At 43.0% G+C, this 17,871-nt stretch overlaps 1 protein-coding gene across 7 annotated transcripts in view; it reads left to right on the top strand.

The window, feature by feature from the left end:
- Nucleotides 1-17,871, top strand: part of arvcfb (ARVCF delta catenin family member b) — a 236,519-nt gene that overhangs the window by 108,838 nt on the left and 109,810 nt on the right. For 5 of the 7 annotated variants that reach the window (XM_047341128.1, XM_047341127.1, XM_047341126.1 and 2 more), the window contains exon 4: nt 115-334. The exons of 1 other annotated variant lie outside the window; for it this stretch is intronic. In XM_047341128.1, coding sequence (XP_047197084.1) covers nt 143-334 — 192 coding nt within the window. In that variant the 5' untranslated portion in view covers nt 115-142. Of the gene's footprint in view, nt 1-114; nt 335-14,227; nt 14,472-17,871 lie in introns of those variants that run through there. One more of the 7 variants, XM_047341130.1, reaches the window with a different exon arrangement.

Here is a 17,871-nt window from a genome sequence, read left to right as displayed (position 1 = left end):
TGAGCCATGAGTCCACCTGTTGATGCCACTCACCCAGCTTGTTGGGTCTGGGTGTCTTTAATGACCTGGTGCCCCCTCCTCCCCCTTCTCTTCCCTCCCTTACCAACTTGGAAGATCGGTACAACTGCGACCAACACTGAACATGGAGGACTATGACGTTCGCTCAGCCGCCAGCATCCTGGCCTCAGTGAAAGAACAGGAGGCGCGTTTTGAGCAGCTGACCCGAGCCCTTGAGGAGGAGCGTCGAAACGTCACCCTGCAGCTAGAGCGCGCCAACCTGCCTCCCAACGCCACCGCCAGCCAACCGCTGGCATGGCAGCAGGTGGTGATGCAGGTAAATGACGCCAGCATGCTGGCCAACCACCCCTTGTCTTTTTCAACCACCAGCTTGACCTACCATGTGTCTGCCTGCGTGCTTACCTCAGTCAAGTCGCATTCGCCTCTCATGCTCCCTCCTTCCATCAGCAAGTTCATTCCATCATCACGTCTGCTCACGGCCATTGCTTTTAATCACTGGTTGAACTCCGTAATCTCTCTGTTCAATTTCCCTCTGATCTGGGACACTTGTTCCTATTGTCTGGACCCACTGTCCTGGATGTTGTACAATAATCTGCTCTGTGGTGACTCATCTTTAAAGCGAGCTGATGAGATTCAAACTCTCATTATGTCTTCCTTCACATCCCTCCCTCTACGCCACTGCCTGCCATACAAATCCCATCTTCTTTCGCCCACTGGTCTTTGATATTGTCTGGTGGTGCTGCTGATTGGATGTGGCCTTTTGCTCAACTCTGGCCAGTGTGTGGGGGATATTAGAGTCCTGGCCAGGGATCCTGTCAATGCTGGCTGACTGTGCAGGAGCAGGAAATGTGAGATGTAGAAATGAGACAGCTGTAATCCCCTAAAAAATGTCAGCAGGCACAACAACCCATTGATTCACGCACATCAAACTGAGGTAAAATGTTACAGTTAGCGCTTCTTGTCTTAGCAACTCCCAAGGTCAGGAAATGTAACTTAATATTCAGGTTCTTTTCGGCTTTTGAAGGGCTGTCTGATGCACGTGCTTCTGTTGTGCTAATATCCTCACAGCACTTTACCCTGGTTTTACTCTTGCATATGTCATTTCTGTGAAGAAACTGTACACGTTGTACAAACGGAAATTTGAAAGCACGACTTGGTGATGCTGCATCTGTAGCACTTAGATGCATCACCTTTAATCACAGTAAAGGAGGCTGTCTCATGTTTTATTGATACAGCAAAACCTAAAGCGCTGGAACAGGTTTGCATACATTTGCCTGTGGATGTGTTTGTCTGGTGTCTGTGTTCATCTTTAAAGGGCTAGCTGCCAATTTGGCTTTGTGAAGTGAAATGAAGATGATGCAGAGAAAGTATGGTACGGTTAAGTGTGTGTGTGTGTGTGCGTGCGTGCGTGCGTGCGTGCGTGCGTGTGTGTGTAAAAGAGAGACAAATACCCTCTTCATAAACTTGTCAATGATTTACTGGACAGTGTTTAACATGACAGGCTCTGAATTAATATGCTTTTTCACACTATCACTCACAGATTAGACTGACAGAGAATTGTGTGTGTGTGTGTGTGTCTGTCTGTGTGTGTGTGTGTGTGTGTGTGTGTGTGTGTGTGTGTGTGTGTGTGTGTGTGTGTGTGTGTGTGTGTGTGTGTGTGTGTGTGTGTGTGTGTGTGTCTGTCTGTGTGTGTGTGTGTGTGTGTGTGTGTGTGTGTCTGTCTGTCTGTCTGTCTGTCTGTCTGTCTGTCTTTCTGTCTTTCTGTCTCTCTGTGTGTGTGTGTGTGTGTGTGTGTGTGTGTGTGTGTGTGTCTTCTGTTTCTGTGTGTGTGTGTGTGTGTGTGTGTGTGTGTGTGTGTGTGTGTGTGTGTGTGTGTGTGTGTGTGTGTGTGTGTGTGTGTGTGTGTGTGTGTGTGTGTGTGTGTCTGTATGTGAGCTTCACCTCCGACCCACTCCATTCACCCAATGAGGTGGTATGAGTGATGAGGAATGCACCAGGTTGTTCTCTTTCACTCTATCTCATCTTTGCTTTGTTTCTCCACCCACACACACTCACATACAATCCCCGGGCTGCTTGATGAATGGAAATGGAGCATGGATCAGTATCTTAGGGTTCAGACTCACAACCTCAAGGTCAGACTCGGTGAGCCTGCCATTGTTCAAAGCTAGGGTGAAAAAAAAAATGTGGATGACAGTGGAAACCAACTGATCAAGAGGGACTTGGATACACATTGCTCACCTTGGAACAGATTGGTCCTAATAATCAGTCTTCATCGTTTGAGCTTGGTTGCAGGTTACTTCACATGCTCATCAGCAGAGTCCTGTATGATTAGTCACTTCAAACTGTGCATGGAGAATGTCAATACTGCCCAACCCCACTTTGTTGCTTTTAACACAGCGGGCTCCTCTGTCCAGTCCAGTCTGGATGTGGAGTGAGGCATGGCCTCTGGACAGCAGCCAAATGGCTCAAATAAATAACACAGCACTGGTTTGACAGCGTTATGAGGATATATAGCAGTCATTTCCTCCACAGATTTAAAGTGTAGAAGATTTACTGCTGTTCTACTTTTGTGACAAATCTTTTGGATAATGCTCATGTGAACGTAAAAATATTTGCATGATGGGGAAGAGTTTTTAGCAACTCCGTCAGTGTGGTTCTAAGGCTGGTATAGCGTTGGTTTGTAGGTCTGTCCACCACACAGTTCAGGGTGATATAGTTCAACAACTATTGTGTGTTGTATATTGCACACATATGGATGGTCCTATGAGATCTTCTGACATTGATGGTGCCTTGACTTATCCAACACAAGGTTGACTTTTTTGTGTTTTAATGGACTGCATGTGACATTTTATCCATACATTTCATACTTTAATGATCCTATGACTGTTTCTCTAGTAGCCCCATGATGCCTATAGCCCAAAGGATACAAGATGTTGTTAAGCCAATACTTATATGAACGTGTTTTGAAAATCTGACAAATGCTCCATTAGCCTATATTGGCGAATAATGATTTAATAAAAAAAAAAAAATTTACTTTACCTCATTTAAAACATTTTTTTAATCTTCTTTGAAACAATTGTTACCAGAAAATCTATAGAGAATGTTTCAGATCTATTTTATCTGCTAAATGTCAGCATGGAAGCATTGGCGAAATAAGTAGTGATTTAAGCATGCTGATATCAGCGTTTAGCTAAAAGCATGACTGGGTACAACTTTACTGAACCACTAGCACCTAAGATAGAGTCTTGGCCTTGTTTAACCAAAAAGAAAAATTGTGAGTGAAGTCGAAACCTTCAAGCATTTCATGTTGTTTTTGTTGGCTAAAAACGCTACATACCACACATTGTTTTTCTTCTAGGATCTTAGTCTGTCCTGTAGAGAATCACTCTCTGATATTAACACCCTGTGTGTAAGACTGAATAGGATTAAAGAATCTTGTGATTCAACATGTTTAAATATTATTATAATGTTATTATTTGGCCCTACTTTATCTCAACACTGGGTAAAGGAAGGTAGATCACCACAAGATGCTTTGATTGGAACATTGTCTGTGGGAAAAGGTTCTTCTGAACCGCACTGTCCTACTTTCTCAGACCTTTCTAATTGAATCCTGATCCTCACTCACTTCAATATAACACTTTATGAATTGCTGCCAAGGAGGAGAATTAGTGTTTATGCTGCACGGTCCTATGCGGAAAATCATAACAATGATGTTGGCCACTCCATTAGCTTTCCTGATGAAATTATCAGAAGATTCACTGATGCGGACTGAGTGGCCTTACAATCCACATTCATCAACAGCCCCAACATGTGAGCACTTACATGCTAAGATCATACGCTGTCTTCATTTGAAATCACTTTTCCCTTTGGTAATTGATTTTTGCCTGAAGGAGCATTATCACCAAGGCTCTGAAAGGTCAAGTGTTGCATGGTGACTGTTCAATGTGTGGAGAAAGGCAGACAGCACTCAGACAACCATGTCTGTCTGGAGCTAAGGGAGAAGGTGACCTCATTTCATATACACCAGACGCCTAATCTACCCACGGCCGCTGCCTGACGCATGCATAGTTCCCATCTCGCACTGCATACAATCACCCAGCTTTGAAAAGGCAGGGCTCCACATGAAAGCTTGTCTGCATGTCTGGGACAAGTGGAGTGTTTGTAGGGCAAGTGGAAGAGAAATTTCATAAACAACAAATACAGTTTGATCGTATTATGTGCCACTGACTCACTACATGACTTTTTAGATAAATAAACAACTGTTCTGAGACGAATGCACTTTTTCCCTCTTATATATCCATTTCAGAAAGCCATAATTGACCAATCAGCAGTCACTCCAAATATCCCGCAGCTTAGGAATCACTTACAGTTCAAACATTCAGTGGAACAGTGGCTGCGATGTTCCTTCAGGCTCCGCAGCCTGGCCAAGTGTCAGGAAAAGCCCCAAGAAGAAGAAACGTTACAACTCAACCATACAAGTCAACGAGAGAACGAAGATTTGTGAACGGTAACTGTGTGCACACACACAGACAGAGAAATCTTTTCTTCAGCTTTATAAAGCCTTGAGCTTCAGTTTCACTTCAACAATTAACCACAAATGAATGTGAAAACGCTGTCACATGTGACCATTACGTACGACTGTGGCTAATTCTTTACCACTAATTCATCACCCATACCCAAACTATCATCATGATAATATCTCAATCATTATTAAATGTCAGAGGGATAAACATTGATAATCATTTGAAGCTCACATTGAGAAAGACTTGCTTTGCAATTCAGCATGACATATAAAGGTCATTAGCAAGGACGTAATGGCTTGAATGTAAAATAATGACGAATAAATAATTTCAAAGTTTATAAATATGCCTCAGTGACATTTTATATAAGGCCAGGTAGAATGGCGCATACTAATGCCAATGTTAAATGACAAACAGCTTTTTATTGTAGCCACATTAATAAAATTCATAAATTAAATAATTTACTGTTGACGTAGTTTGTATGCTTTCAACTGTTTGTTCATCTGAACTCTGCATTTTCAAACAATTGATAAAAGTTAATTACTGTAATTATTACAAGTATGTTTTTTTCTTTGTGTCTTTATTAGATAGTGAAAGTGGAGAGAGAGGAGATGTGGGCGAGAGAGGGGGTATGGACATGCAGTTAGTGGTCTAGCAGGCTGGGAGGTCCTGAGGACCTGCTGCTCAGAGCATGTATGTCCATGTGGTATATGCATCCTGACCATTCGGCTATGTGGTCACCCCAATTATTTTTATTTCACCCGTACAAGTAACTTTTGTTCCTGGACGAGTGAAAGGTAAATTTGAATAATTGTCGAGCCCTGAAAGGAAACTACATAATTTCTCTCACTGTGGATATCATAAAATACTGCCATTTGGTATTCCGATACTACATTCTGCAGGCGTCCAGCATTGCAGAGGCATACCATCCCTTGTGCAAATGTTGTGGGAAGTTTTCAAAGGCTTGTGAGCTTTAAAGAGAGGGAACAGTGCAGCCTTTGATCTGTGGTGAAGATGTACAGGCTCCGGCCCTGCGATGGCACCACAGCACTCAACCAACAATCGCTTCAGCTGCCCTCCACCCACTTTCATCCCCACAGCCCCCCCTCAAGCCCTGTCTAGGCACAATGGATACAAAGGGCTAAGGGTGCTATAGCGACAGAAGATCTATCCTTCCACTGGCAAGGCTCAGGAGCTCCTGTACCCTCATAAATCACCTGCCTAACAATGAGCCTTAGTGTGCCCCCTCCCTTCCTCTGTCTTCCCTTGTCTTCATTCCTCGCTGTGCCATCAAGAACTTTCTCGCCTCCCATAAACACCCTAATTACCTCGGTGTGAAAGTGCCTCCTTTGTTTATTTTTGTATACCACACTGTTCCCGTGGCCCTCCTACACTTATTCCCTTTCAATTTATAGGTTCATGTTGTAGCCTGCAGAAAAGTCACATGTAAATCCTTTAATAACATTTCTGTGTGTTTTCCATGTTTCCGTATGAAACAGTTAATCATATCTCACACAGTTTAAAGGTTACCTGGTCGACTGGTTGTGACCTTTTCACTAATATTTCTAAATAATCTTCAGAGAAAAATGCAAATAGAGACAAATAGAGCAGCGGCACTATACAACGTTATGGTGGAAGGATTGTTCAGTAATCTCAATGCTGAGGATACAATTCCTCATTTAGGCATGGTGACATCTAAAGCTGTGGTTCCCAAAGGTTCCCAATGGTTCTCAATCCTCAACTATGAGATGCGTTACCCTGACATTTGAATCGCTATGAATCGCTGAGTTTATGAACCAGGGGTAAGATAGATGGATGGAAGGATGGATAGATGGATAGATGAATAGATGGATAGATGGATAGATGGATAGATGGATAGATGGAAGGATATTACAGCAACGCAAGTAAAAAAGGTATTGTTATAAAAACAATAATGAATTAAATAGAACTATAGAAATACAATTAGACACAAGTTCAGTCCATCCACTAGTGATTTGCCTGAATTAGTTGTGTAAAACTATTTCAAATTAACATTAATGTTCAAAGTAGTAGCAATGAATCAGATAAGACGTGTACAATAATATTAAATATAATCTTTAATTACATATTCAACAGTACAGCAGTGTGGCTCGGTATTATATAATATATATAATAAATATAGTACGCACAAAATCTAAGGGGTTCTAAAGGCAATGTGATCCATTTGCACTTCTAATAAATGTATTTTACATTTGCGTCACAAAGACTTTCCCACTAAACAGCTCAGCCTTCAGTAAAAATGCAGAGCGATTGTGCTTTTACATTCAAGATCATCTTTTATTCATTCCCTCTTCAAAATTATTTGTCACGTTCGAGGTGATGACCCGTGAATCACGCTGCTAACCACTCGTGAAGGGGGGGGGGGCAAGTCCTTTTTGTGTCTCAGCGCGGCACAGGGGCTGACATGCAAAGACAAGAACTTTTAGAGAGACTGGGGTTGTGCATATTCCTCTTGTTCAGATGAACAGGGCGAGAGAGAGGTTTCAAAGGTAGAGCAGCGGAAAAACCTTTTGTACTGTGGGCTATTTATGTTCCCCCGAGGCGGCTCAGACCTCCATCCTTCAAACCGGCCCCAACAACGGTGGACTTAATGCCTGTCCTGGTGCACCTCCCTGTCATTTGATCACAATCCATTAAACCATTATGCTCACTAAAAGCTCTTAGAGTGGTATCTGAAAACTACTCCCACTTCCTCTACCACACATCCTCACTTACTGGCAAAGGTGAACAGGCAAGTTAAATATCTTTTGAGGGCGATGCCTCGGCCTGAGACTTTCTGGAGAGCGTGGAGGTCTTCTTGTGTACGTGAAGATGACCATGGGCTTGACCGTTGAGTTCAGACACTTAACTGTTTCGCCCATGTGTTTGAAATAAATCCCCTCTCCTTCACGGGACACCAATGCTACCTGAGGAATGTGACCTCAGTGTCCAGCAGGGTATCCAAACAAGGCTGGAGGCTGACCCCTAAATTGAAAACAGTTTGAGAACTTGGTAGCTGGGTTGGTGGTGTTCCCCAAAGTCTTGATTTAATTATCATCATGAGTTTAACGTACTGCTGCGACATTTTTACAACATGACTTACAAGCATGTAAATAGCCACCAAATGAGGACCAGAAGCTGCACTCAGCCTTGTGTTGGAAGGTTTGCAGGAGTAAATTTGCACTTTATTGGACAGAGCATTCCTTAAGACTACAGATGCTTTAGTAGCGAAAAAGGGACTTGAGCTAACTTTTATTTTCAATTTCACCCCAGTGTGTTCTTTAATAAAGGCTAATGTGGATATTGAGTTCTATTGCCAAGTAAACAGTGTCTTCTGCTTTATTGCTCCTCGGCAAATACATTTGTGTAAACTGTCCTTGGGAAGTAATGTGAAGTAGAAGACTCAAATGAACTTTTGTTAAAAGTGTTCCCTGTAAAACCTTTCACGTTTCCTGGAAAGAGGCACAAAAGGAGCTCGGCTGAACTGACAAATGAAGTCAGGCAAAAAATCTCCAGAGCAGATGAATGAACTCTCAGGTGGTGCTTTACCTGGAATTAGTCCAGAATCTCAATTCTGTTTAATGTTAACAAAGGCAAACCTCTTGGTGTTTGCCAGTAAATCATCTTTCTCCCACCTGCCAGGCGGTTATCAGCATGTGAATCCATAGCAACGGCAGGGGTGTGTATGTGCAGTAACCGTAATCTATAGTTAGTATTCCATCAGATTATAGCGATAAAGTCAGAGCCACACATACATCTATTGGCTTTGCCAGTGCAAACTGACTATATGAGTTCTGGCGTTGCCTCAGGGGTAGACACACTACCTAGCTGGGCAGACTATAAAAAGACTGGACATCACAGAGTCTGGAATTTGTAGACTGCTGCTGTTTTGTGTCACAGAGCTGCTCACACACACACACACACACACACACACACACACACACACACACACACACTTGGTTTAAAAACCATGTTATTTGTCTCAAGTTGAAGCCAGGCTGTGGGGCCCTCTTTATATGATGGTGTATTTGAAAAGGGTGAAGTTGAAGGAGGGCGGGCTTGGTATGTGAACTGTCTCAGTGTCGGGGAGCGATGGTCGTGAGGCAGGAATGTGTGAAAAGATGGGCACTACTCTTCTCCACGAGCCTCATTCAAACCGATCATTCTGTGCTGAGTAAGTGCATATAGCAAGCACAAATTCCATGTATAGAGAGGAAAGTAATTTTCCTTTCTCCCAAGCTGCTACCAGACATGATCTCAGGAAAATGTCTGGAGAGTTGACATTTGACTCACATGACTCCTCATTTTCTGGAGTTTGGCTTTCACACATGAAGAACGTAGCAGGAGATCAGATGCGTTCACAACAACAGGAAAGTGTCTGGAACATTCAGGCGAGGAGTGGCGCCTGGTTAGAGCATGCAGGAGGCAGGAAATGACGGAAATGTTTTTGTTTTCCTGCAACTTTTTGGGTAATTTCAGCGTCTGCCCTTATCGCCAAAAGGTCTCAAATCTCTTTGTCTTTCCAAGTTGACATCTTTGTCTGTGTCTACTACGTGTATGGCTCCTCTTTTTCATCCTCAGATATATTAAATCCAGTAATGTTTCCGCTGTTTTCTCACATGAGCTCACTCTGACTTTTACAGACATTTTACTAGGGGCTGGCAGGAAAAGTTGTGAAAAATGTCTAGAGTAGCCGACTCAAATATTTGCATTCTTACATACTGCCCCTGAAGAAAATTTCAGGGAAATGTCTGCAGTTCAGTGCCGGTCTGACAACAGCTACAGTTCTAAATGCAGCTGACCTTGATCACTGAAGGAGCCAGTTGAAACCTGCCAAGAAGCTGCTGCTCATTATCTTACATGTTAACGTATAACAAGGCATATGAGAAATTGAATTAGTACTATGACATTTTCATCTAAAACAATAGTTCTTGACCTTTTCGAGTTGTGTCCCACGAGTATAATCGGGCTGGTGAACATGTCTGATCAGATGGGGAAGCTAAGATGTGTTTTTCTGCACTGCAGACTGCCACACCATAATTCTTAACCCTTTTATTAGATTGTGCTCAACTTTGACTGTTTTATGAGCGTTTTCCCACTTTTAGAGCAAATATGCACTCACAGCATCTGAAGAGGTGGAAAGAGGAGGAAAATATTTAGTTTTGGCCAAGCAGTATCTCATGTGCACACAGACTTTGACTCTCACAAACACACCGAAAAACATCAATTCTAAAGCATATCTTATCCCTGATACAGATACAGATTTGATGTAAAAACTATTTCCAGTCTAAAATATTACATTTTATTTTGAATATATATATATATATATATATATATATTTATATTTTCCCACTCAACCATCTGGTGACCCCCGCAGGTTGAGACTCTCTGATCTACCCACACTTTTGTGGGTATAAGTTGCTGATTTTGCTGCATGTCAGCCTCAAACTGCTTCATATTCTGTTGTTTGTGCTGCATTCTGTGTCCCAATTACACATTGCAGGATGGGAAACTAGGAAAAGCCTAATCCTGTTATAGTTGTATTTCAGTCTCGCTGTACTGTTGCAGAAAGTAGAACCTTTTCATCTGAAGTGATGTCATTTAGACAGAACTTTATTTCCCTAAGTGAAAGGAAAATTGCCTTTTTGCGAGACAAAAGTCCCAAATAGATTGGACTCTAATCCTCTGCATCGCTGAGTAGCCATTTTTCAAGGGGAGAATAAAACATGATAGTACAAGTCATTAGATAAGGACTTTTTTGCAAGCTGTGCCATTGTTGGAATAAACAGCAAGCAGCCTGTAGCAGCAGATCATCTTGGCCCTGTACACTCACACACTCATATTATTTTCTTATCAGGCTCCTGCATTGTCCAGTGATTGTTATAAAGTACTTAGAGCAGCAAAGTCAGTATTATCTTAACTCTCATTTTGAATGCATTTGTTTTTTCAGACCTGCTTTGTGAAAGGAGATATTTGGCTGAACTTACCTTTTTGGTAAAGTCGGAAGGTAAACTTAAAAAACTTTTAAAGTACTTGTCACAATTAGATATCAGGAAAGTCTCATCTGAAATTTGAAATGATACAGCGCAATTCTTTGCAATAAAATACCATATATGTTCTCAAGTTACTTGTTGTTCCGTCTACGTTCCGCATCTGCTTTCACTTCTGTGTCTTCTTGAATTGAAACAAAATCCCTGATTTTAACAGAAGAATCCTCACTGGAGGTGTCTGCCTGTCAGAGCTTTGCTGCACATCAACCTTTCTACCATCTGTTTCACAAGTACGTCCTGACAGAGTATCGCTGACTTCAGGAGGTTTGATTACAGCTCCTGGATTATTCATACACCTTGTACTTGTATTTTACAAGGCCCAGACACGGGTTGACTACAGTCAAGAGAAGAGAGCTTTTGTCTGACAGTAGCAGGCATCCTGGTATCATATGTGCTGTATCACCTACCTGAAAACATTACAGGAGTCAATTTGAAGTGAAGCATTCCATTTACTTTTTTGTAGTTTATCTCTTCCTGTCTTGTCAATTTTCTTTATATCCTGGAACAGAATGCTTATTGATACCCCAGTCCAGCAATGCGTTGTACCTTTTGATTTGCGTAAAGAGCAGCAGCATTTTCCAGCCATGCTAGCGACATGGTTCTATAGCATTGTCCCCATTTGTCATTAATGACCCCTTTACCTTAAAATTTGAACAAACATAAGATTGACATTTTGTGGTATTTCAATAAGGAAAGCCTTCATTTGACAAGTGAACAAAACGTAGTGTACAAAAAGGGGAAAGTCTCCATGTGATGTCATCATTATTGAAAGCTGGTGAGGTTATTTGTATAAATCCTGATGGGATGGAGAGATTCTGATGATCTCAATGAGATGAGGAGTGGACTCAGTTGGGCTCGACCAGGGCACTGGAGGCTGCAGGAGATCGGAGAGGAGGAGGGCTGCAGCGAATCACTGAGATGACAGCTGACAGCGAGAGTGTGACAGCAATGACATGATTGGCTGATTGGGATTGTCACAAAATCGGATTGGATTACCAAAAACACCTACAGCCAGCTGATTAGAAAAGGCACAGAGAGATCATTGTGAATAAATGTGTCACTGTGCGGTGACATCAAATTTGTTAAGCTGACTGCTGTTTCCTCAAGTCACGTCCCTGCTGGTGTTCATTTTTTTCCTTTTTCGTGACCAGAAAGATGGTGTCCCTTCATCCTCTTATCAAAGTTGTGAACATTGACACCACCTTTGACTCAAGGGGGAGGCAGTGCCCTTTTGCAATTCACAGGGCCCTAATGCAACTAAACGTATAGGGCTGCTCTGCTCTGAGTGATTTATTCTGATTTGAGATATACCACCAATCCCCGCCTCTAAATGGACATTTCTTATCCTTATAACATTAACTTTGACTCACACATACAAAGCTTCTTTACTCATCTGCCCCCATGAGCCTTCCAGAGCACTAAATGGATTTAAACAAGGTTATGAAAACACTCAACATTTAAATGGCTTTAATGGAATGTGATGTTGCAAATCACATAAGAGCAGCCAATGTTGAAGGTAGAGATATTTTTATGGCTGCTTTTTGAATGTAATGTTGCATGAATTCTTAATCATATTGTTGAGCATAAATAGGTCTCGCTGTAATGGCGCATGGTGGGCCAGGTCTTTCATTAAGAACAAATGGAGCAGTAACATTCAGGGAGATGAAATAACACTGCCAAGCTTGTGGAATGCAAAACCTCAGCCATTTCCGCTCCGTTTGGGATTTCTTCTTTTTTTCTGTTTTCAGTTTTTTAGTCCAGTCATCCTTTTTTCTCTTCTCCTGTTCAGACTTCACTCAAAGTCGTCCTTAGTTAAGCTTCTCTCGACGTTATTAGATTAACATTCCTATTCAGTCTTGGTCACAGTCATAGACGTTTGAATGTGAATTCTTTCACGTACGTCCCACCCCTCCCTTATATCAAGTGCACTGAGGGGAATGGGACAAAGAGTTAGAGAAAAGAAGCTGTGTGTGTGTGTGTCTGTGTATAGGGTGTAAAAATTTGCAGAGTATGGGGTGCCTTTGCTTCAGTAGGGGCAACTTTTGTTTTGCGTGTGAGCCCCTGTTCCCCCCGTCCTGCTCCTACTCCTCGCCTCTCTGTCTATGCCAACGAGGAGGAGGGGTAGACAGGCTGACAGACAGATGCAGCTGGAGCGTATGGAGGGAGCTGGTCCCACCCCAGTAAGATGCCAGAGATAGAGTGAGAGACACTGACCTAATGAGAGGAAATGGAGGAGAGAGAGAGAGAGAGGAGGAGAGAGAGAGGAGGAGGAGGAGGAGGAGGAGGAGGAGGAGAGAGAGCTCCTGCACAGCTCCGGCTGCCTGTCTGGGAATCCTCCTTTCTATTAACACACCTCCTCTTTCCCCAATTTTTTCTCAGCCTAAGAGGTTTTTGTTCTCTACTGCGAACTCGTGTGTGCATGTGTGTGTGTGTGTGTGTGTGTGTGTGTGTGTGTGTGTGTGTGTGTGTGTGTGTGTGTGTGTGTGTGTGTGTGTGTGTGTGTGTGTGTGTGTGTGTGTATGTAAGTTCAGCTCCATTCCTTTTCTTGAATTCCTGCTTTCGATACAGAGAGGGGGGTTGTGCAAAGCAACGCCATCTCCCCATCTCTCTCCATCCCATACATCCATAGAGCATCTCTGCAAAGAAGAAAGCAGAGTCCTTTATTCACATGTGTCAAACATGCTTGACATAGCCAGAATTTCACTGGATGTGAAGGGATTTTTGCTTTCAAAATAAAAGCACTAGTTTTTCCAGAAAAGATGACCCTTGCAACTCATAATTATCAATCATTCTGATTTCATGTCCTCTGAAAACAATTAGGCTCTCTGCTGGATTTTAATGATCGGCCCTTGTGCCACTGTGTTGTCATGAATCCATATTCTTTTTACCTAGTATATGCAATATTGTCATATTTTCCTGTCGTCAAATACAGCAAACATACAATATAAGGTATTACAAATGCATTTCTCTCGGGGGACTGCATTACTAGGCCTACTGTATGACTTGACCTCTAATAGGGCCGTCAGAAATCCATCATTTTTTGGAAACTGTCTGTCTGTGGATGTGAGGAAATAGTGGTCATACCAGATACTCAATACCCCAGGATGTGAAACTGTAGTTCAGTGAGTGGTAAAGATCATTCTTCAAGATGAACTGCATATTATAGAGTCTGCCTTTTATTGTGACCAGTCTAATAATGCTTTATAATCAGTATCTTTTGGTATGTGACATGTGTCAGGTGGATGGATTATCTTTGCGAAGGTGAGGAGCTCACTTTGCACAGAGGAAATCTTACATCTTTCACTTGAATTCATGAGAAATGGGATCGAGAACAAAAGTGTTGAGTTTCTATTTTATGTGTTTATATATAGCCTCTTCGCCATGTTTACCTGCATCCTGTGACAAACACATGGAATCAACATTTTTCTCAATATCTTATTTCTCTTGTTGACAGGACGGTGTAGACCTACATCTTTAATGGTCAGCAGTTTTCTGGGGTGGTTTCAAACTTACTCATTCTTTTGTCGTTTTGAATCGAGACACGAGTAAAGCTGCAGCGTGTTTTGCGAGTGCTTTATTGTGAAAGGGCCGCCGGCTGGCTTCCCGTGCTGCTCCGCCTCAGTGCGTGTGTGTGGACGCAGCTGAGCAGAGGATGGCTGCCTGCGTCTGAGCCGCAGCTCTGCGCGCACACAGGCAACACTCCGCGTACACACGAGAGGAGCCCGTGAGGGGAGGAGAGGAGGCGCAGGATAACTTTTCCCCAGAGGAGGAGGTAGTTGTCACACGTTTTCCCCGGGAGCGTTTTATTTTTGCGGGAACGAAAGGTGGCGAGATTTGGACCATCATGCCGGCTGAAGTGAAGCAGGTTAGTGTTGCTGTGGTGTCTCTCTCTCTCTCTCTCTCTCTCCCCGTATCTTCTCCAGCCTGTCTCTCTCTTCTCGTCTGTCTCCTCCTCCGACCTGGCTCCTCATTGTTGGATTGTGTTGAATATTTTCTGTTCTACTCCACACCAACACTCTTTGTGTCCTGTGTGGAGCTTTGCCTTCATCCATCCTTCAGCAGGAATGTGTGTGTGTGTGTGTGTGTGTGTGTGTGTGTGAAATCTGTCTGCACGCATGGATGTGTAGTCTGTGTGCATATGCGTGGTATGCAGGCTGCTGCATGACATCAGATACACTGAGGACTATGTACTTACACCTCTTAGTGACCATTTCATGCTGTAAATAGTCATGACCATGAGTTATGCATAGTGGTGGTCCTGTATGTGTGTGTGTGTGTGTGTGTGTGTGTGTGTGTGTGTGTGTGTGTGTGTGTGTGTGTGTGTGTGTGTGTGTGTGTGTGTGCGCAGTGCTGTGACTTATGACCTGCCTGACACATTCATGGGCTCCGACCTGTCCGTACCATCCTACGGAATGATGAGGTGTGATCACGGGACAAGCAGTGAAGTATTGAAAGTTTGTCCCTGATCATCGCCTCTGAATGAGCCTGTGACAGGATTTATAGCCTGAGCTGCGGTGCCAGTTTTGTGCGAGAGATATGGCTCTAAACCCTTTTGTCTTGAACTTGCTCAGATACCCGCAGGAATGTGCTTTTGTTAGCTCTTGCGAGTGTGTTACTGTGTCTGTGTGGGTGCGTATGTACCTACCAATGCATGATGTGCATACGTTATTGGAAGTATTCCCTGTGTTTGAAGTGCATCCGCAGGCAGCCCGCACCATCACCACACTGTTTTCCCCGCTGAGCTTGGCAGCCCTCACATGCACAAAAAAGGAAGAAAGATGTCCAAAAAAAAGAGGGAAAGTAGAGGGGAAAAAATCAGATTGAATAAGGTCAACTTCTCATCAGCGTTGCTCTCCTCCGCTGGGCTGAGAGGGGTGGAGTTACCCAAACCCCTGTCTGGCAGACAAAAACATTCTGTCAGCTCGCCACCTTGCTCTGATAACAATACGCTAACAACTGCCCCCCTGGGACGGTGCCACTCGATAACTCGAGGAGCCAGAAAGAGATACCTGTATTTCTCCCTCACACACTCACTCTTTGGTTTTGATAAGTTTGAGAGCTGTACTCCAAGTGCGCGTTGATGGATCGAAAGCAGGACAAATGTTGCCTGCTGGAATCCGTTGGCCTGGATTATGGGAATGCGATGAAATGCATGTCCACAACTTGAGAGTATGTCCTCTCCAAATGCATCCCGAAGTGGGTCAAAGCCCATGACCCCCCATGACTGAGATAGTTGGCATACTTCAGAGCCGGCCGGCATCATGGCGTGACCTTTTCAACCCTGCATTCAACATTCCACAGCAAGGAAGCACCTGCTTGGGCAGCGTTGAAGGAGACGAGGGGTCAACATGTGTCCAAGTCACACTTAAGCCATAGATGGATCAATTTCAGCGTCCATGTATTGGTTTTCAGTCTCCTTGCTTTCGCTCAGATATGGCTTTCAGGTATTCTACAACATTAGGAATTGAGTTGTCATTTTAACCCTTTACAGCTGCCTCTTTTAGCAGTGATGCTTTATACTGTCGTCTGTTTGTCCTGCTTTTTTTTTAATACTCTTTTTAAATGCTAAGAACGTAGAAAGCAAGGGGAAATGAGAGAGATGCTGCTCTGCCTTGACCCCATCTTAATGCTGCAGCACAGCTTACAGTAAGTAAATGCAGATTACTGCATCCCTCAATTAGTGGGGGAGCCCGAACCAGACCACGTCTGAGTTAAATATAAATCGGCCTTTATTTAAGAACTTTGCTCCAGCAGGGTTGTGCCCTTATCTTATGAATTTAGTTGCAGAGGCTGTAGCGTCTTGCGCTCGTGAAAAATAGAAGAACAGATTTGTCGTGAAGGAGAAAGGAAAACATTATGAATAATCCAGTAGTCATCATCTTGCCAAGGTCTATCAGAAACCCGACTTTGCTTTTGCTCCGCAAGCTAGAAGGACCTGTCTGAATAACAGAATAATTCAGTGATTCAGCCAAAGACTAAAGAAGGTCTCATCTTCAGACTGCGGGTTACTGCCAGCTGCCTGACAGCTAGAAAGGCTTTCAGCCACTGCAACCCAGCATTCCCCTCCTCTCGGATGCTGTCTGATGTCTTACCGAAATTAAAAAGCCGTCAAACTAAAGATTTTTCTTCTGCAGTGTTTTAGTATATGAAAACTGAACCCTCCTTGTGTATTATTTCCCATTCCTTTCCTCAGGCTCCCCTTGTGTGACAGCAGAAGAAAGTGTGCAGATCAATATTTGGAGACATGTAGAGCATGAGGAGGAGCATTGTTTTGGGGAGTGGAGGTCGTACAAGAATAATGCCAATGACCGGAAACATATGAGCCGGTCAATAGCTGTGGAGAGTGCATCAGTGTAAGGGCCATTTACTATGGGGGGTTGGGCGCTGGATGAGTGTAGGGCGGTTATGAGTGCTGCTGTGACTTGAAGGAGAGATGGCCTTGGAAGGGGTGTGATCATATGGTGATACGTGCCCGGTGACTGGTGATACCAGATGGTCTTCCAGTCACACAGCCTGTCCATACTGGCCATTCTCCCCATGTTTCTCCCCATGCTCTCATGGCTGCTCATGACCCAGGGCATGACACAACATGGCAACGAGTACCAAACAGATAAATGCTGGCGAAAAAACTTTACTTGGCATCTATAAATAATCAGAATTCGTCATATTCGATATCAAGTGTTTTATCACCTCCGTAGGCTTATGATGGTTTTTCATTTGAAAGCAATACCACTATCCTCAGGTAGTCAAACAAACATAACAAACATTTGTTGGTTCCAGCTTTTCATATGCCGATTTTCTGTTCTCCTCTTGTTTTTATAATTATGAATGAAATATATTTGGACTAATCATCCAACAAAACAAGCAATTTCAAGTATAACATTGGGCTCTGGAAACTTTTCTATTTTAGACCATTTAAAGTGTTTGGGGCTACAGTGTATAAATTCACACTGCTCGTTTAGTCAACAGTCCTCAACTGACATTAATTAATTATTCATGATCTTTTTTTGTGTTTTCATTCTCTGTTAGTTGACTAGTTGATTAAATTGCGTGAAGACTAAGCAGTGACACTTTGCTTGATCGCTGCCTTCAGTTGTTTAGACGTCTTGTTCGGTTGAGCACATTAGCTACACAATTGACTCATTGATTTGTCAACTATTGTCTAGATCTAAATAAAAAATGTAAACTGATTAAATAATAATGAATATAAAAATGTCACCTCTACTTTTTGCTGTGTATAGTGAAGTGATTTTTTTATATATTAT

The sequence above is a fragment of the Hippoglossus stenolepis genome, chromosome 9 (assembly GCF_022539355.2).
Source record: "Hippoglossus stenolepis isolate QCI-W04-F060 chromosome 9, HSTE1.2, whole genome shotgun sequence".
Taxonomy (NCBI): Eukaryota; Metazoa; Chordata; class Actinopteri; order Pleuronectiformes; family Pleuronectidae; genus Hippoglossus; species Hippoglossus stenolepis.
The sequence above is the reverse complement of the archived record's forward strand: the minus strand, read 5'-3'. Positions and strand labels throughout refer to the sequence as shown.